Here is a 21117-nt window from a genome sequence, read left to right as displayed (position 1 = left end):
AAATTATTTTCCATGATAGGTGTTACAAGATATTGACTATAGTTCCCCGTGCTCTACAGTAAACCTTCATTGCTTGTTGCATGTGTTTTTTTTTTTTAATTAGAAATCTAGCATTCTATGCACACTAAGCCAAACAAGTGGAATCAAAATGTCATAAATTTTTTAGGTAGGCAAAAAGTCGTACGTTTTCTAAAATATATTCTGCACATCCTTTTTGAATGCTTTTGAGGAGGCGTGTGCAGGAGCAGCCACCAGGGCCAAACCACAGAGAGGGATTCCAGGAAGCGGCACGTGTTCCGGGGGACCCAGACTGCAGAGCCGCTGGGCTGGGGGGCTCTGGAGTCGTGCGTGCTCCCCGCTCATGGGGCTGCTTCTGCTAGTGCCACCCTGCGCCCCACACCGAGCCTGCACGCCCAGGCTTCCCCACCGTGGTGTGGCCCCGACCCTGTCTTGAATCTGATGCCCTGAAATCCAGCACCTCTTTTCTCCCCTGATGCGAAGTCCTGCAGGCCTGGCGCCATACCTAGGAGTTGAACAGTTCAGACTGCAGCTGTGCGACCTTGGGCAAGTTGTATAACCTCTCTGACCCCAGTCTTTTCTGTGTCAGTTGCTCAGTTGTGCCCGACTCTTTGCAACCCCATGGACTGTATCCTGCCAGGCTCCTCTGTCCATGGGATTTTCCAGGCAAGAATACTGGGGTGGGGTGCCACTTCCTCCTCTAGGGGATCTTCCCGATCCAGGAATTGAACCTGTGTCTCCTGCATTGGCAGGTGGATTTTTTTTTTTACCACTGCACCACCTGGGAAACCCCCATACTACACTTGATCTTAGCCAAAAGGCCATAATATGTCATGTCGTTAATGAGTCACCTCATGGGGTTGGTGCAACAGTTCTCTCTACTCATCCCAGAAGTTGACTTTAAGTAAATGCTGGGATGAGTGGTTTGACTAGGGTTGGATTGCTTGCTTCAGATGCATCCAAAGAAGAAATCAAAGCCAGAGGAATCAGGGCTGCTCTCATGAAAAAACCCCATGCAGTGCCTGCAAAAGCTGTCCAAAGTTTGCACCATTTTTATTGTAGGAGGCATGTTACACATGGATCCAAGATCCATGCTCTTGGCCAAGAGGTTCCCGTGGTGGAAATAACAATTTGTTAGACCCAAAGTCCTACCTGAAGGCTTCACCACCCCAAACTTGAACTTATCCTTGTGACCTTAGGGGTAAATGAAGTTTCCAGGGGGATACTTGCGTCTCTGAGCCATCGCACTAGAAGAGCATTTGCTGAGTCCTTGATCTGAGGCTTGGCATTGGGTGGGAGAGTCCCTTGGACAGCAAGGAGATCAAACCAGTCCATCCTAAAGGAAATCAACCCTGAATACTCATTGGAAGGACTGATGCTGAAGCTCCAATAGTTTGACCACCTGATGTGAAGGGCTGACTCATTGGGAAAGACCCTGATGATGGGAAAGATTGAAGGCAGAAGGAGAAGAGGGTGGCAGAGGATGAGATGGTTGGATGGCATCACTGACTCAATGGACATTGACTTAAGCAAACTCTGGGAGATGGTGAGGGTCAGGGAAGCCTGGTGAGCTGCAGTCCACAGGGTTGCGAAGAGTTGGACACGACTTCGCGACTGAACGACAGCAGCTGGGTGGAGGCGTCCCTGTCACAGGGATGCCACGGCCCCCTGAGATTCTCTGAGCGCAGAGCGCAGGGCTGGGTGCGGAACAGGCAACAGCTGTGAGCTTGCATCGTGGAGCTGAGCTCCAGCGGTCCTCCTCCCAGGTGTCAGGGCAGGAGGAGCTGTAAGGCAGGGCCTTTGGACGGGGCACCGGCCGCTGACCTGCCGGGGCCAAGTGAGAGTCCCGGGCCGGCCCCTCGCCAAGGAAGAGATGGTGGAGGCAGCCCGGGTGTGGGTCAGAACCCACCTTGGGTCCAGCCGGCCACACCCAAGCCCCTCTGCAGGTGGGTCCCCAGGGTCCACACAGCCAGCCCTGCACGCGTCTGAGCTCGCGTCGGGAGGGCCGGCGGCCTGAGAAGTGCAGCTCCTGGGGCCCGCCGCCCCCCAGCAGGCCCACCGCCCCCCATCGGGCCGACCGCTAGCCACAGCGACGGCCTGGCTCAGGGCGCACTTGGCCTCTCCTGCCTTGCTGGCGTCCACAGCCGGCTCGCTTCACAGCCAGGGGCCATGGGGGGTCAGCGGTCCCCCGGAGGCTGTGCTGACAGAAGGTTTTCAGCCCTTCCACCCACTCGAAGCCCATCCAGGATCCCCGCTCTCCCTGGGAATCGTCTCTGTCTCTCTCTGTCTCTGTGTATGTGCATGGGATTCTGGGGTGGCTCAGACGGTTAAGAATCCACCTGCAATGCAGGAGACCCTGGTTGGATTCCTGGGTTGGTAAGATCCCCTGGAGAAGGGATAGGCTACCCACTCCAGTGTTCTTGGGGTTCCCTTGTGGCTCAGATGGTTAAGAATCCACCAGCAATGTGGGAGACCCCAGTTCGATCCCTGGGTCGGGAAGATCCCCTGGAGAAGGGAATGAGACCCACTCCAGTATTCCTGCCTGGAGAATCCCATCTGTGTGTCTGTCTCTCCATCCCCCTCTTTCCCTCTTTGTCTGTGTCTTTGTCTCTCCTCTCTGTCTCTTCCTGTGAGTCTCTTGTCTGTCTGTCTGTCTCCTTTCTCTGTGTGTCTGTCTCGCTGTCTCTGTGACTCTGTGTGTGTCTCTGTCTCTCCCTCTCCATCTATCCGGCTCCCTCTGTGTCTCTGCCGTCTGTCTCTGCTTCTCTGTCCTCTGATCATCTCTCCTCCCTCTCTATCTATCGGGCTCCCTCTGTGTCTCTGATCGGCTCTCCTCTCTCTGTCTCTCCCTGTGAGTGCCCCTCTCATTCTGTGCGTATTTAAGGCCCAAGTTGTTCCGGCAGCAGAGCACACGCCGTCAGAAGGCCTTCCCAGGGAGCATCTATCTAGAGGAGCAGCCATGCGGGCAAAGCTGCACCCCGTGTGAACGAGCCCGCGTCCAGGACCTGGGCGCGGCCCGTGCCCGGGTCTGTCCGTCCGGAGGCCGTGTGCTCCTTAACGAGGAGAGGTCTGCTCTCCTCCCTGGACGTGGGAGGACTGTGCGGGAGGAAGCGGCTTGTCTGAGAGCCGGGCAGTGCGCCTTGAGATGCATCTGTTTCCATCATGTTGAGTCTTTCCAGGTGAACTGAACTAAATCATAAACTGCAAAATGAAAGCAGACCTTCTCGTAGCAGGCCCACATGGAGCCCAGTGAGCAGGTCACCGCCACGGGCCTCCCGAGCGCTCAGCCTCTCTGGAAGGCGGGTGGGTCCGTGGTGTGCTGGGACTGCCACACAGTGACTCACTGGGTCCGGCTTCTTCTGTCCCGGGGTGCTTCTCCGCAGGATGTGAGCGTTCTGGGAGCTAAAGCAGGGCTATTAATAGCGACTCACTGACCCCAGGATCTGCAGCGTTGAGGCAGGGGCAGCTGGCGGCAGACGGGGTCCTGAGCCTGTCCTGAGGGAAGGCCCCCGGGCCGGCGTGGTGCGGAGCTTCCAGAAGAGACGCCCCTGCTGGTTTCTCAGCCCGTCCTGAAAACAGGTGCTTTCAGGAGCGCAGGTCCAGCCGGAGGCTGGTGAGCCCCGAGGACGGCGCCCCTTCCCGCTCCTCCACTGGACACACGCCCTCCAGGTCCGAGGCCACTTTCACCAAGTTCCTGTTAGTTTGCGCTTCTGTGCCCGCTCCCCCCACCACCTTCAGTCAACACCCGCTGATTTAAACCAGCAGAGAGTCAGGCCTGTGGCCCTCGACTGGGGTCTGGGAAATCAGGGCCCCGCGCACCACCCCCGCGTCGGGTGTCCCGATGACAGCACTCAGGCCGCGCTGCGGGGCTCGAGGCGGGCATCCGCTCAGTTCCCGTGTCCAGTCTATGAATTCACTCTGGGGCGGCAGGGAGGGTCGTGGGTTCCTCCGTGGGGCCCTGCGTTCCTGGGCCAGAGGGGGACCTCCGGGCGGGGGCGCATCTCCCTGCTGCCGGCCGCGCCTGGTGAAGGCCACACTCGCTTCCGGGCAGGTCTGGACCCTGGTGAGGGGGCCACCCCTGTAAGCAAGGGTTCCAGAACAAGCGGCTCCTTCTGTCCAATTCCGTGTGGCATAAAAATAGTTTAGTGCCCTTCTTCATGTAGTGTAAAAAATACGATTATTGAGAATAATTGACGAACCTTAAAATTCAATTCGAAGTGACTGGCTTTTAAAAAGTGTTTCTTTCCGGCTGTGCTGGGGCTTGGCTGCTGCCTGATCTCCAGCTGCAGCGCGGGTGCTCGCCGCGCAGCTCCTCTTGTTGCGGACCTCGCGCTCTAGGCCGCCTGGCTCGGTATTTGGGCTCTGCAGTTGTAGGGCGCGGGCTTAGCTTCCCAGTGGCACGTGGGATCTTCCCGGGCCAGGGGTCACACCAGGGTCCCCTGTATTGCAAAGCACTGGACCAGTGGGAAGCCACTGGACCATGAGGGAAGGGTGACTGCTTGGTTTTAGTATTTCTAAGGTCCTGAGACCCATCACTGTTCTCTAATTCCAGAACTGTTTACCACTCTGCAAAAAAAAAAAAAAAAAAAAACTGCTGTACCCGTTAGCATTCACTGTCTACTCATCTCTCTCCCCAGCCCCGGGCAATCACAAGTCCACTGCTGTCCCTACGGATTTGTCTATTTTGGACATGTCATAGAAAGGAAAGTGAAAGTGAAGTCGCTCAGTTGTCTCCCACTCTTTGCAACCACATGGACTGTAGCCCGCCAGGCTCCTCTATCCATGGGATTCTCCAGGCAAGAATACTGGAGTGGGTTGCCGTTTCCTTCTCCAGGAGATCTTCCCAACCCAGGGATCGAACCTGGGCCTCCTGCACTGTGGGCAGCTTCTTTACCACCTGCGCTAGCAGGGAAGCCCGTAGCATCACACAACATGTGACCCTTTATGCCTGGTACCTTTCATCCAGTGTAACGTTTTCAAGGTGCGTCCGTGTTGTAGCTCGTATCCATGCTTCATTCCTTTCTGTGGCGGCCTAATACTCCATGGTGTGGCTGGTACCCTCCTGTTCATCTATTAGCTGATAGACATTTGGGTCACTTCCACTTTGGGCTATTATGAATCACACTGGTGTGAATATTTGTGTTCAAGTTTTTGTGTAAACATATATTTTCAGTTACCTTGGGTATATATCTAGGAGCGGAATTGCTGGGTCATGGGGTAACCATTCACCTCTCTGAGGAAGCCCCACTCTTTTCCACAGAGGCTGCGCTCTCTTCTTTTCCTATAAGCAGTGAGTGAGGTCTCCGCTTTCTCTTCTTCCTTGTCGGCACTGGTTGGTGTCCACTTTTGACGTGAAAGCCATGCTGGTAGGGGTGAAGTGATATCTCATTGTGGTTTCCATTTGCATTTCTCTCAGTGACTGATGAGCTTCTTGACCATTTGGAGATCTTCTTCTGTGAAATATCTGTTCAAATCTCTGCCCATTCTTTAATTGGGCTATCCGTCTTTTTATTGTTGAGTTGTAATAATTACACTATTTTTGCTTGATGTGCTTTCGTTCCAACAAAATTCCGTCATAATGGGATGTTTCCCCCAACAGTGAAAATAACATAGGCCCAGAGCAAGAAAGGACCAAGTGCCAGAAAATGCAGGGCGCTCTCGCCAAAAGAAGGTAGTGGAATGAGGAAGGTCAGGAAGAAAAATGAAGTCACTTTGTTTTAAAGCCAAAACCCTGCAAGGCAGTTTCCTGCAGCCTCTGGGCCTGCAGCGTCCTGGGGGAGCCACCTTTGAAGGAGGACTGCAGCCGTGGTGTCCTTCCTCAGACCCCAGAGCCCGAAGGGCAAATGCCTTTGTTGTTTACTCGCTCAGTTGTGTCCAAGTCTTTGCAACCCCATGGACTGCAGCCCGCCAAGCTCCTCTGTCCATGGGATTTCCCAGGCAAGAACACTGGAGTGGGTTGCCATTTCCTTCTCCAGGGGAACTTCCTGACCCAGGGGTTGAACCTGCATCTCCTACATCAGCAGGAGATTCTTTTTAACACTGAGGCACCTGGGAAGCCCCAAAATGCATACACACACACACACACACACACACACACACAAGTGCTTTGCATACATTTAGAGAACTCTCCTGCTCACCAAAGCTGCTGTGAATGCGTGAGAATATCAAGGAGCCATTCTTATAATGCAGGCCTGTGTCTTATTTAACTTTAAGACTCCTTAGCACCTTATAAAAAATGTTTGGTTCCCAAATGAATCAGCAAATCAAAGATGAGATTTCAGGGTCTTCTACAGATACGCTTTTAGTCTTACGTTGGTTTATTACCTGAGCCTGATGAACCAAATGGTACAATTATTTAACATTTTTTAAGCACATTTTGCTATAGATGCACTGCTTGGCCCATTCCCACAGACACCTTCTGACTCTCTGACTATTCTCACCTCAGCCCACAGGTGGCCGAGTCCCCACTGCTGCAGTGTTTACACGGCTAGTGCGGCCCGGAATTCTTCACTGTGCTTCCCTCCAGACTGCAGCAACTACCCAGCCCCGGGGCAATAAGACTAGCAGAACCTCTGGGGTCCCACCGGGCCGGCAGCCTCTGGTTCCGGCCTCCAGCACGTGGACAGGGCCTGCTGCCTTTGAGCGCTCCCCGTGGCTGCAGGGCCCCCAGAGCTATAGACACCTTTGCAAATGAGGTTCAAGCTCTGCCCTGCTCTAGAAGGGAAGGAACCCTTGGGGTTCTCATTTTTCTGCCCTCTCTCTGGCTCCTCAGGGCCCCTGCCTGATTTGCATTCTCAGCTCAATTTGCATCACAAAATACACCCAAACTTCCCTGGACCAGAGGAGGTAGGCGGGCCAGTCCTGTTTGGGTTTCTCATCTCCTGCCATCGTTTCTCTAGCAGGTTTCTGGTTACACCCAGATGACACTTGGATTAGGTTTCGTTTTTTATGTCCTTGGCCTGTGATGCAACGAGCCCCTCCCCCAGGCCCAGAGTGCCTCCAAGGTGGAGCCCCCTTCACTGAGGGGCTGGGGGGCTGTGCGGACCTCGGTGAAGGGTCCCGCCGCCGCCTCTCACGCTTGCGGGCCCCCATCTGCAGGCCAGGCAGCTGTGTGTCCTTCGGTTATATGCTCCAGTTGTCAAGGTTTTTTCTGTTTCCTTTTCCCCCGAGCCCGGAATCAATATTTCGGGAGTAAAGGCGGGTGGGGGGGGGGAGGGAGGAAGAGCCCAGGGGACTGCAGTTTGCCACCGCCCACCGCGGCTCTCTGCTCCAGACGGAACCTTCCAGACTCATTCAGCACAGAGTGCTGCAGAGGAAATCCTGCCGGGCCGACGATGAGGCGGGAAGTGGAGTCACTTCCTCACCAGCTGCCGCGCTCAGGTAGACAGAGCCCTGGCTTCCTCGCGTGTGCTGCGCGGCCCACCGCGCCCAGCGGCCCGGCTGCCGCGCCCCCTTTGATCTCAGCCCCGGTGGGCGACTGGGCATCGCTGCCTCCTGGCTTCAGGCAGAGCCCTGCTCTCTGCCGCGCAGGCGTCTCCCTCCCCGCGTGGCTTCCTCTTCTTTTTCCCACCATTCCCGCTCGCCTGGGGCTTGGATGTCAGTTGCCTCTGGGCACTGGAGAAACCGTGGGTCCTGTTTATTGGGAACAAGGCTCATACCCCTTGCTTCCAAGGTGGTGCTAGTGGTGGAGCTTCCACCTGCCAATGCGGGAGACCTGAGTCCGATCCCTGGTCAGGAAGATCCCCTGGAGGAGGAGATGGCAACCCACTCCAGTATACTTGCCTGGATAAAACCCCATGGACAGAGGAGTCTGCAGTCCATGGGGTCGAAAGAGTCAGACACGACTGAGCAAGTCAGTGTGCGCACACACACTCATACCTCTTAGTAGATTCCAAGACAAGGGACCACCAGCGGTCTTGATGTTCCCATGAAGGTCTAGGATCAACGTGGGGCCTCTGATCACCTCCCCTGTCCTGTACAGAGGGCACCAGCGTTGCCTCTATTGTCGTGCCCAGAATTACTGCTTTGTTACCTCCACTCCGCATTCTCAGTCTTTACAAGACAGGGATCTCCCTGACAGAGGGACAGATAGTCCAGCGGGCTTGGAACATGCCCCACAGCTTATACCACCTTTCGAGACTCCAGGGCGTTCGGGTGGGATGGTATTCAAAATTGTTGAATATCACAGCTCCACCACCAATGTGGCATGGATGCTGACCAGTCAGACCAGTGCTGACCCTTCTGAATGATCTGAACTTGAGTTCTTCACTGGAAGACACTAGGAGCTGCTGCAGCAGAAAAGGCATCTGATTTTTTTCCAACACAAAATTTATCTGTCCTTTGAATATGCTCCTTTTGAAAAACATCATCTATTAAGATATGTTTGGAAAGCCTGGTCTGCAGTAAGGTGTATTTCAGTTCCACAAGCATACGCTGAGTGCCTGACATGTGACAGAAACATGCTCCAGGGATCGAAGGATAAATAAAACATGGTCCCTGCACCTCCAGGTGCTAATAGCTGAATGAGGGGGAGACAGGCATGTAAACAGATGACCTTCAGAGGATACCGTGAACAGGGACCATCTGAGGATTATTTAGCTCAGCCCAGGGACTTGGAGAAAGTTGCCTGCAGAACACGATTGCACCGAATTCCTGAGTGAGCTGGATGAACTTGTCGAGTGCCAAGAGCTGGGCAGGAAGCTGGGTGGGGAGAGCACTGGGAGCCTGTGTGCTATGTTAAAGGACCTGGATTGAAGCACAGAAGTGATAGACTGGATTCTGAATGGATCCCTCTGGCTGCAGCAGGGAGAGAAGATTGAAGGGTAGGGCATTAGACTAAAGGCAGAGAAATCAGGTGGGAAATCCTAGCACTGATCCCGGGGAGAGAAGGTAATGAGGCTAGAGAAACAGTGAGGGGGTCAGATCAGTGGAACTCCTCTTGCCCTTACCACCGCAGAGCTCTCTAGCCTGACCTCAAGCTACGGGAGACGTGGCACCTGGATCTCTCTCCCCCGTGGCCCCCTCTGACCCCTTTGCCTGTGCGCATGACCGGCCAGAGAGCTGGGGTATGGATGCCTCCACAGGAGCCCCCCTTAGCCAGGGAAGGGGAGGAGTCGGCGTATGAATACCCCAGCTCCCGAGCCACTTGGTGGAATGAGGGAAGGTGTGTGTTCTGCACTGGCCCTCCGGGGGCCATGTGGGAGCCGATCCCCATGCAGACAAAATGATAAAGCCGCGGGTAACAGAAAATACCTAAGGCGTTCGATAGCAGCGTTTGGCTTCCTCTTAGCGCCATCTGATTTTCTCCTTGCTTCTGCCCCGTGCTCCAACTAGCTGAGCTTCCCGTGCACGTGGAAGCACACGAGTCCATTCTCTAGACCAGGATCTATTTAAGGGCAGGATGGCTTCCCCACTTAGGCTCTCCCATGATCGTATAAGGCATCCACAGTCAGCGCACAGACTGAAACGCACCTGAATTTCCCTTCTGTTTATAGCCGACCAAGGTCACCTTTCTGTTTCCCTGTGAGTGCTAAGAGCCAGCGAGGAGCTGGGAGCCTGGACTTGCAGAGGCTGGCTGTGCTGCTTCACTCCGTGTGAAGTTGGGGACACCTTTCCTTGCCAATAAATATACGGCACAATTTTCAGTGACTGATCCATATTCCACTGGGCTTCCCTGGTGGCTTAGTGGTAGAGAACCCACCTGCCAATACAGGAGGTGCGGTTTGATCCCTGGATCAGGAGGATCCCTTGGACAAGGGAATGGCGACCCACTCCAGGATTCTTGCCTGGGCAATCCCATGGACAGAGGAACCCGGCGGGCTATAGTCCATGGGGTCACAACGAGTCAGACAGGACTGAGCGACTAAACGATAACATATTCATTATCATATTTTTGTTTTAAAGTTTTATTTTTTCAAGATAAATAATTAGAAGTAGAATCACTAACACATGAAAGGTATTTTTAAAGCTTCAGTTGCGCATTTCCAAACATGAATGGCCTCTCCACTTACCTGCTCCTGAAAGCCCAAGTTGTGTGAGGGTGTCTGGGCTCCCGTCCCATCCCCACACCATCCTTTTCAGTGGAACTCAGTGTTCTTCAGTTCCTGCCATTCTGATGCATTTATTTTTAAATCTCATTTTATTTGGAACCAGGTTTAAATGAAACTTTTTGAAGGATCTGAAGGGGAAAGCAAAATCCTGGAGCGTGGGCTGCCTTGAGGGAGGTGTGGGGGGGTGCAGGGGGGCAGGAGGGATGGGGCTGAGTGGTCCCAGCGCAGGAACCCCCTCCCCTCACCTTCGCTGACTTGAGCTGATCTGTTCCTACCCATTCTGTCCACACCTCCCTGGCCGACTCCCAGCCCTGTGGCCAGGGCCTGGGGCTGGGGCATTAGCTGCCCTGCTCCTCTGAGGTCAGTGCTGCTGGAACTCAGACCCTAACCATCTGTGGCCTCTGAATGTGATGTCTGTGGGGAAGCTGTCTGCAAAAGGGCCTCCAGAGCTGGGGCGCTGCCTGCCTCCCCTCTGAGGTCAGGGGCTAACCAAAGGAGAAAGGGCCCTCCCCTGGGGACTGCCATGCCCATCCCTGAGGTCGGGCAGAGCCCTGGCCAGTCCCGACACGACCAGGGGCTGCGTGCACCCCAAACATATAGGCGGGGGTTTTGTCCAAATCACGTGACGACGGCCCAGGTTTTTTTCTTCCCTCTTTGTTGCTTTTAATACATAAAATGAGCATGTGTTTATTTAAAACAGCTTTCAGACTTAAACAAATAATGACAGACTGTTCAAACAGACTTCGGAAATCACCCTGATCAGGATGTTTGAAAAAGCAAGAAGACTCCCCCATGAAAATAGCTTTTGGAGCTTCACTCCTGAAACCACACGGTCTCCTCTGCACTTTAGAATCATAGATGGGCAGATTATAGGGGCTAGATTCCATCTCAGGGGCGGGGCGGGGAGGGCTGTTAAATGACGCCCCTCAGCCCTAAAGCCTGACTTAATAATCTATGAGGAAGTAGAGCTGGGCGTGTGTTATTGCTTCCAATTTTCCACCAGAACACATCATGTGTGTATGTTTGAATTCACATTTCTTTAGAAATCACACAGCATCTTGAGAACCAAGAGCTGACACCTTAGAGGGAGCGGGTCAATTGTTTGCGGAAATTAGCAGGCTCAGCAGACCGCCTGGAGGGCAGGGCAGTGTGAGAAGGACCACAGCAGGTTAGAGAGAGGACAGACCAGAGAACACGGTGCTGTTTCCTCTAGTTCACGCTCGGGGCCGCGTTTACAAATGGCCCAAGTCACCTACGTTTATCTTCACAACAACCAGTTTTATGGGTGAGATAAATGAAGCTCAGCCTCGGGTAATTTGTTCAAGGTCACAGGCAATAAAATGTCAAAGCTAGGATTCCACGCAGACCTCCTCCCTTGAGCTCAGGGCTCATTCCCAGATCCTCTGTGCTCATGCTTTGGGTTAAGAGATGCTATGTTAGTTCATCCCACTTCAGAAATGATTTCTTTCTTTGTAATGCACGTCAGAAATGGGCCGTGAAGCACAGTTATTTATACAAGGGGCTGGGGCTGGGCACAGGGAGGGCTGGGGTGCTGGGAGAGGTGTCTCGTCTGCCGGGGGGCGTCGAGCACCAGGCAGAGCAAGCTGCCCGAGTCTCCCTGCTTCCCCCGTCTCCCGAAGGGGGCTCCTGGTCTGGAAGGGTCAGGTGGCCAAGGCCTCAGTCTCTTCCATATCCCACCACAGACAACTCCATGGATAACTAAAGGGACTCAGGGCCCAGCCCCTGACCCTCTCAACATTGAGCTGAAGTACTGCCCAGCACTACTGCCCAGCGCGCTCTTCTGAGGAATCGGGGGCACCTTCGGCTGGTGTGTTGGGGGTTCCAGCCTTCCCGTCGCTAGAGAGAACAGCACGGAGGGGAGGGCTGTTAGACGTCTGCTGCTGTGTCTGTGGGGCCCGGGGGTGCACTCTGCGAGAGGCAAGTTTCTCTATATCGGTCCTGACTCCTTCCTGCCCCGTTTACCCCCCTGACAAACAGTCCTGACTGTCAGCTCAGCTCTGGGCCAAGCTCACTAAGCACATGTTTCATTTATGTCTATTGCGTTGCTTTGCTAAGACTCAAACTTAGGAAACTGTTTAACAATAGGTTAAGAAAGAAGAAAGCGCTTGCGCCCTCTCCTGGTGAAAGTTAATCCAGTACCTCTGAAGGTAGAGTTCACCCACTTGCAGGGGAGCAGTTACTTGTCCAAGCTAAGTAACTGATCTTGCACTAATTTGACCAAAGCTATTGACACACCAGATGGACCGTGGGGTCTTCTGAGGGCTGTTACGGAGTTTCCTCGGAACCTCTCTTCACAAGGCTTCTCAGTCTCTTGGCGGGGATAACTCTTGTGCTAGGGCCGTCCCGTACCTCGTGGGCACCCCGGTCTCTACTGTCAGATGCTAGCAGCGCCCCCTCCCCAGACCATGACTACCAAAGACGCTTCCAGGCATCGCCAGTGTCCCCTGGGGGCGCCGGGCAGGACCACCCCCCGGGAGACCCACTGCTCTAAACCCTTGTCTGCCTTTGTGGGTTTTGTTTTTGTTTCCATGTTTTTCTGGCGGCACAGCTTGTGGTATCTTAAGTTCCACAACCAGGGATTGAACCCATACTCTCGGCAGTGGAAGTGCGGAGTCTTCACCACTGGACTGCCAGGGAATTCCCTCTTGTCTGCTTTTTGTAAAAGGTGCCAAGGTCACTGGGGCAGTGAGAGAGTAAAGATGGCTCAGCACAAACCCTTCATGACTGTGGGAACTCAGCTGAGTTCAACTGGTCAACTGAGTCCCACTCTGGGAATCTGTCTCAAAACAAAAACCAAAAACAAAACCCAAATCCAAATGAGGAGGTAAGAATTTACAAACAGCTGCTCTATGGCACAGGGAGCCCAGCCTGGCATGCTGTGATGACCTAGAGGGGTGGGATGGGGGAGGAGAGAGGGGCTCAAGAGGGAGGGAATATCTGAGTGGTTGTATGTTGTTTCGCAGAAATCAACACTACGTTATAAAGCAATTATCCTCCAATTAAAAGTGATTTAATTAAAAAATAAAAGGAATTGGTTAAATAAAGTACAGCATAGATACAGATATATAAATATATGTGGTGGAAAATTATGCAGTCATGAAAAATAATTGTGCACATTTATATTTAATAACACAGGAAGTTCCCCTAAAGATGCCTTAAATGTTCACCTTTGAGATTACTGCCAAGATTTCCAGAGGTGGTTGTATGTAAGAGGAATAATTTCAAACAGGCCGAGTATCTGGGTAATGTATTAGGCCGAATACAGAATTCAAACCAATGTTTGATGTTAGAAAACCTTAATCATTAATTGAACAAACATTTCTCAAACACCTACATGTACTAAGACCACGCACAGCAGTGGGGAGACAAAAATGATACCTGATCCCTCTACTGCAATACTTGCCCCAAACACACAAAAACATGGCAAGCATCATCAGACCTTCCTCACACAGTGATGCTGCATATCTCTGTATGCTACTGTCTCCCTTAGTGAAATTGTGTGCTCTAATTCCAGGTTTGGGGGGCTAATTGGAACTATATCTTGTTTTCCCCTTCATATCTGATTAATCCGCCAAGGGAAAAACACTTCACTTACTGCTTTATATATTCAGATGTACATGCATGCATGCTCAGTCGCTTCAGTCGAGTCCGACTCTCTGTGGCCCAAAAGACTGCAGCCCACCAGGCTCCTCTGTTCATGGGATTTTCCAGGCAAGAATACTGGAGTGGGTTGCCATGCCGCCCTCCAGGGGATCTTCCTGACCGGAGGACTGAACTCACATCTGCCTGCGTCTCCAACACTGCAGGCAGATTCTTTACCCAATTGAGTCACCTGGGAAGCCCATATATTCAGGTAGAGTTGTCCAAATACTCATTGGGTACAAACACAGAATCTAATCTTCCCCAACAAATCTAAGAAATGAGCATTCAATGGTCTCAGCTTTTTTCTTACAGCACAAGAACAAAGTAAAGGACTCTTTAAGATGGGTATGAAGAATAAAGAAAATAATGCGTGTCAGGCATTCGTTACAAGTGCCTGGCCCATAGCAAGCATTCAGTAAAGGAGTAGTTGGGGTTGTTTAAAAAATTATTTTTATGAATGTCCATGCTAGCTAAAATTGCAAAGCCTCCAGTATTTCTACTGCTTTTGCTGTTTTATTTTTCCTGTTAGCACTTACCACTCTCTAATACACTCTACGATACATGTAAGTTTTGTTTACTGTCTGTCCCACTTCACTGGATCAAAAATGTTTGAGCTTTTGGTCTATTTTTCACTCATGGCTGTGTCTCTGCTGTGCCTGGTATGTGCGTAAGGTCTCAGTAAGTATTTCCTGAATGAAAGTGAAAAGAGTGGGTCTGAAATCATCCCCAAAGCACGTTTGACCTTTGCCCTCACCCTACTGAAGGTACAAGGCACTTCAGATGACTCTCCCCCTGTCGGCTGGCATTGTGCTGGCACACTTTTTGTTGCAGTAACAGGAAATATTTAATACTCTAATACTGTTTTTCTCCCGCCCTCTCTCCTCTGCAGGACGCCTTTGTGGAGCTGTATGGCCCTAGCATGCGGCCCCTGTTTGATTTCTCCTGGCTGTCTCTGAAGGCATTGCTCAGTCTGGCCCTGGTGGGAGCTTGCATCACCCTGGGTGCCTATCTGGGCCATAAGTGAAGTCCACAGGCCTGCCGCAAACAAATATGCAAAAGGTTCATGAAAGCAGGAGAAATAATATGCATTGTCACTGATGCACCACTGGAGTGAAGCTGTGGCCTCTTAAAAAGAAAAAGAACAACCAACCAACCAACCAACACCACCACAAACAGCTTTCAGGCTCAACATTGAATCAGCTACTTACTGCCAAAGGGAATACAATTTATTTTTTACATTATTAAGAAAAATAAGATTTATTTATTTAAGACAGTCCCGTTGAATCTCCTGTCTTTGGAAACCCCACCACTAATTACTAAGCCCCACCCGGATGGCTCTACCTGGCTCTCTTGTGCCTGTAAACACTGATTTTTGTTCCATACTGTTGGCTGGACTGACTCAACCAGCTGAAAAGCAAACAAACCGACAAAGGACCTGACTGTTCCAGAAGCCGGGTTCCTGGCTGTTGGGGGTTAGGCAGAAGGTGTTCATTTGCTTTTGGGGGGGTGGGGGTGGGGCTGGAGGTTATATTCTTAAGAGGAAAGGTGCTCCGAGGGGAGGCCTTTCTTCCCAGGCCTGAAGAAGGGGCACTGCGCATATGGTACACACCAGGTTTGAAGAAAAAAAAAAAACCGGGAACTTATGCTAGCACGAATGTCCATGCTAGCTAAAATTGCAAAGCCTCTACTGCTAATTCGCTTTTGCTGTTTTATATTTACCGTTAGCACTTACCACTCTCTAATACACTCTAAGATACATGTAAGTTTTGTTTACTGTCTGTCCCACGTCACTGAATCAAAAACGTTTGAACTTTTGGTCTATTTGGACTTTGTATTTGCCAAGACCTCCACCCCAAAGGACCGTGACGGGAAAAAAGCCCTTAAATCATAGCAGAGTATTTTTTTAAGCTACCAATTGTGCCGAGAAGCATTTTAGCAATTTATACAATATCATCCAGTACCTTAAGCCCTGATGTCCTTCTTCTCATATTTTGGATTCGCTCCCCCTCCAAATACTGGCTTGGCGCTGTCCGCGTAGGAAACTGAATCCCCTGGACCGCGAGGACGCGGACGTTTTCGGTGACGTCTTCCGCACCAGGCGCCCAGAGCGCCGGCTTCTCCGCCGGAGGCCGCGGCCGGCAGCCCCGCCTCGGGCGGCCTGAGGCCTCGACCTGGCGCTGAGCCTTGAAACGAGCTATGTGTCCGCGGGCGGCCGGGAGAGAAAACAAAAAACAGGAGGCCTGGGCCCCGTGTAGGCCCCGCGCCGCCTGGAGCGCGGAGCTGGGCCGAGGCCCTGAGGGCGCGTGTCTCTGTGGAGGAAACTGAGGCGGTGGCGAGGGACGCGGCGGCCCCAGAGGAACGTGCGGCCTGTCTGCGCTGGGCCTTGGCCGCCAGCTTGTGCGCTGCGGCGCTCGTTGCTGTGGAGGAAACCGGAGGTGGTAGGAGTCGTCTCTGTGGAGGAAACAGGAGGTGGCAGGAGTCGTCTCTGTGGAGCGGAGGAAACTGAGGAGAGGGGAGGCATGGGAGCCGCCCCCAGAGAAACGCGAGGCCTGTTGTGCGTTGGGCCGCCAGGCTGTGTGCGCTGCTTCCAGTGAGATTTTTGAAAGACTTTGGGGAGGGTCATAAATCGTAAAGGAAGCGTTGAAATGGATTAACTGACCTATGTCTGTGGAATTACGATGTGAAGCATTATCTTGTCATTGTAGTTTGGTTTTATTTGAAAAACCTAACTGAAAGGGATGGCGGGTGGGCAGGGAAGCTCCAGGTGTGGAATGTGGGGATTATCTATATATCCTGGGGCGTTAAACAAGGAAAAGAGAAAAGTCAGTGCTGGAAAACGCTAGAAGAGTAGCAAAAGAAGAAAGATCTCCAGCTCATAAACTACAAAATATTTTTTTTCAAGTTTAGACTCAGCCTTGATACGTATGTGGAATAACTGTGGCATTATTGCATTATAGCATTTATCTGTATACCATTTATCTGTATTAACTTTGGAATGCACTTGTGTTCAATGTTTAATGCTGTGGTTAATATTTCGAAAGCTGCTTTAAAAAAAAGATCTTAGCATCTCAGCATCTTTTAAAAAAACTGTATTTAGTTATGGGCTCTACACTAACTGTTAGCAAAATGACCACTTCTCCCCTTTGAGATTTTTGGCTCTCAATTCTTTCAAAGCATTTCTGAGGAGGTGAGATAGGCCCTGGTTCTCAGCTGTCTGAGAAATCCTGGAGCTTGCTGGCCACTCAGCCACTTTGTGTCAATCAATCTACATCCACTTCCATGTCAACAGAATTGTTTATTGTGAGGGACAGTATCTGTTGTCCCTTCAGCCCTTTTCCTTTAGATTCACCTGTCTTGGCCAACTCAGAATTTAACTTACATCATTTAAGAGTGCATACATGTTTGGTTAAACCCATGAGGTTCATTCACTTCGAAATCCAGATGGAAAATGACCAGGGGATTAAATTCTGGCTCTGATGGTTTGATCCTTAAAGATGGTTTCTGGGGCCTGTTTCCATGGAAACCTATTTAGAGCCCTCCAACTCTCCTTCCATAGGGTCCTTCTCCGTGGCCATCTTCAAGTTCTTCCTGAAATGCAGTGGCACTTAGGCCCCAGGCGGAGAAAGGGGGAAACCCATGGTATGAAGCCAGACCTCCCTGGCGGGCCTCAGGGAACAAGACGATCAGACCTTTGAATGATCTTTAATTTTTAAGCAAAATGTTATCTTATGAAAGGTTTACACTGTCAAAAGTGATGAATATGTAATATCAAATTCTGTGCTGCTATCCTGCCAAGATCATTGTAATGGAGTCGGTTTGCAGTACACTCCAAGTGGCGAGCTCCTCCAAGCTGCTTTAGAAGTAACCATGAAGAACACGGACATTTTTAATATAAAACTTGTTTGTCTTTGGTTATTGTTGTTGTTATTGTTCAAATTGAGATTTGCAGAGTATTCTAAAAATGTATATATAAAAAAGGTCATAGAGGCTAATTTCAGGCTGGTTTCCTTTTGCTGTGGGATTCCATTATCTGGTTTTAATGATAAGTGTTCCTGGTTACCTGACCCCAGAACTGTACAGTATTGTGGCTGCACTCTCTCAAAGAGATCAGACCTTTGAATGATTCTAATTTTTAAGCAAAATGTTATCGCTAAGGGTAGCTGAAGTTGCATTTTTCTTGTTGTTAAAAATGTTAGAAGCAATGAATGTATATAAAAGCCTGAGCTAGTCATTTTTTTTCCTCCTCCCTTTTTGCATTGTCTCAATTATCTTGCAGTTGGACAGCAGAGACGCAATTCCTGCCTATTTGGTGTGGAGGAGGGATTCACACCAGAATTGCCCTCAGCGTGGTACACAGGCCACCCAGGTCAGGGTTCAACAGAACACGTGCACTCCCCAAATGGAATTCAAGGGTTCTTAAAAAAAAAAGCCACAAGGAGCAAACCACCCAAGAACCTCCTGGGTCCTCCCAAGCCCTCGCTGCACAGATAGCCTGAAAGAGGGATCAAAATGACAACTTGCATCTTTTGCAGCAAACAGCTCATCTCAGATTTTACAGTGGCTGAAAAGTCTTATGGGCTTGAGATTTGGATTAAAGTCACCTTCTGAAAGAAGAAAGCACTTTGCTATGGTTCAAGCCAAAACCCAACATCCTCTGCCCCAGCCCACTTATCTCTGCCTACTCAGATATGACCTTCCATTTAGATGGACTTCTGTTTCATTAGTGCATGTTTATGCTTATCATTTAAAGACCTAGTTGTGGCCCAATGTGGGAAATTAGGAAGTGACTGTAAATCAAGAGAAGTTCTAATAAGTAGGATTAAACTTAAGTATGTAGGGCAGCCCCAATACATGTCTGGCTTTTTCACATCAAGGATCTATGGGATGAATTGCAGATTGTCTGTATTGGAATTAAACTTATGCTAAAGTGACAAATTTATACATGTGAACTTAAATTCTAATTTCAATTATACTTTTAAGGCAGTGGCTGTTTTTATACTTCCTTATAACTTATAGTTAGTAATGTACACCTCTTCTATCAGAAAAAAAAAAAAAAAACAGGAAGGGCTTGAAATATAAGCCATTCTAAGGAAATTAGGGAGTCAGTTGAAATTCTATTCTGATCTTATTCTGTGGTGTCTTTTGCAGCCCAGACAACTGTGGCTACACACTTCTTAAGAAATACAATTGTACATTGTCAGGCTTATGAACATTCCAATTAGATCTTTATTGTTACTCAATTTGAATCTTCCCAGGGATTTTTTTTTTTAATTATTATGGGACAAAGGACATTTGTTGCAGGGTGGGAGGAAGAATTTTCAAATGAGCAAAACATTCTCAAGATTGGATCAGGGTGTGGAGTCTTTAAGAATAGCCAGGACTGTAGGATATGAAATAGAATCAAGTGAGGACTTCACGAGGATCAATGTGACGCCTCTGGGAAAGACTTTATGCAACAAATAAGAAACACTTTTAAGTTCTGTGGTGTATTTAGCTTCTGGAGACAACAGAACAACTCAAGAGTCCAGCTCTGTATGACAATGAAGATGAACCAAAGTTCTAAACATCTGCCGTCAATGGTGTTAATTTCAAGCCTGGATATGTCTAATGGGTATTTAAACAATAAATTTGCAATTTTTAACCAATGGGATGGTTAATGAAAACCTTCTGGTTGGTAGGGACATCTGTTTCTAAATGCTTTATTGCGCACAATACGGGGGGGTGGGGGGGGGGAGTGAGACTGAATTGGGTAAGTAATAATAATACAAGTCCCTTATCCTTACCCAAAGAATCATTCAGCTACATGTCTGTGCTCATAAGACTAGCCTTAGACAGCCATGAAATATACATCTCCGGGGGCAGAAAGAAAACCACATGGAGTATGAATGGTATTGCCCCAATTCATCATAACTACCCCAGGAAAATAACTGAAAGCCAATACATATTCTATTGATGACAAGGTTGTTTTGGGCCCCAAGGTAAGATCAGCAGACAAAAACACTTGTGGAAGATGGAAAGGCTTAATCAAAAGATCCAAGCCTGTTACTAAATATGACTATAGTGTATTAGTAACTCCATATTCCTAAACCTTTTAGGGAATCTGCAGTGGGCCTTCCAGCCAGCTCACTTCATTGTTTTTGCCCCTGGGGTAGTGTTTGAAGGTGTGATAGCAGATCACATTTCTTTGGAGGAAGCATGTTTTTATTATACTATCTTTTCAACCAAGTTTTGCTTTTGTTTTGAATTACTGAGATTATTTTCATTTTCAATAAAATAAATGTGTAAAAAGTGGTTTTGTATTGGAAGCTTTTGTTACCAAGATGTTCACACTTCTCCCTTCCATGGGATGTTTGTAAGATGGATATTTCTTAGGGGTGGCTGACATCCTGCAACACTGTACACACACACAGAAATACATGCTAAGTGAGCTTTAGATAGTTAAGATAAAGTAAGTCTCTAGTTGGCCAGCATTAAATATCATGAAGTTTTCTTTGTGTTGCTGGGGAGAGCCACGCTGCCACTCAACTCTCCTTGTCTGTCCAGTTAATATTGTGAAGAAAAATAAAGTACCATGTAAGATATTGGCTGTGCCCTGGAATTGTTTGTAATGCGGTAATGTGATTTTGCTCCATCATTCAAAGAACTTCTTAACAAGCCAGCAGAGCCACTGGGAGCCTAAAGCCCTGGGGGCTCAGGCTATGGATTTGTCCTACTGGAGAAGTCACCTTAGAAGGAGGCTTTATTTCTTGGTTACTTACCCTCCTGGTGTGGCCCAAGGTGGACCAGCCTTGAGTTTTACTTCTGGAGGAAGCCATTGTGCCTGCTGGCTGTGTTCCTTCACACCAAGTGAGGATCCCAACCTCTGTGTTGCATAAGATTGTATGGAAGAGGGAGAAAGAATCTAAAACTTATGGTTTGAAGTGACTGTTTTAGGATAACCAAAGCAGTCACTAGCTTTGGAACATAAAGACCTTAAGTAGCCGGGCACCTGTTGTTGTTCAGTTGCCGGACTGCAGCATGCCAGGCTTCCCTGTCCTTCACTATCTCCCTGAGTTTGCTCAGACTCATGTCCATTGAGCCAGTGATGCCATCCAACCATCTCATCCTCTGTCATCCCCTTCTCCTCCTGCTCTCAATCTTTCCCAGCATCAGGGTCTTTTCCAGTGAATCAGCTCTTCGCATCAGGTAGTCTAAGTATTGGAGCTTCAGCTTCAGCATCAGTCCTTCCAATGAGTATTCAGGACTGATTTCCTTTAGGATGGACTGGTTGGATCTTGTAGACCAAGGGACTCTCAAGTCTTCTCCAGCACCACCGTTCGAATTACTAATTCTTCAGCGCTCAGTCTTCTTTATGGTCCAAGTCTCACATCAGGGCACCTGTGTTTCC

General features: G+C 49.9%; 1 protein-coding gene across 2 annotated transcripts in view; it reads left to right on the top strand.

Annotated features, from left to right (window-relative positions):
- Positions 1 to 20021, top strand: part of BCL2 (BCL2 apoptosis regulator) — a 191702-nt gene extending 171681 nt beyond the window's left edge. For both annotated transcript variants that reach the window (XM_043889675.1, XM_043889674.1), the window contains one exon: positions 14620 to 20021. In XM_043889675.1, the coding sequence (XP_043745610.1) occupies positions 14620 to 14754 (135 nt within the window). In that variant the 3' untranslated portion in view covers positions 14755 to 20021. The remainder of the gene's footprint in view (positions 1 to 14619) is intronic.
- Positions 20022 to 21117: the final 1096 nt, after the last annotated feature.

The sequence above is a fragment of the Cervus elaphus genome, chromosome 27, assembly GCF_910594005.1.
Source record: "Cervus elaphus chromosome 27, mCerEla1.1, whole genome shotgun sequence".
Lineage (NCBI taxonomy): Eukaryota > Metazoa > Chordata > Mammalia > Artiodactyla > Cervidae > Cervus > Cervus elaphus.
This window is presented reverse-complemented; position numbering and strand designations above follow the sequence as displayed.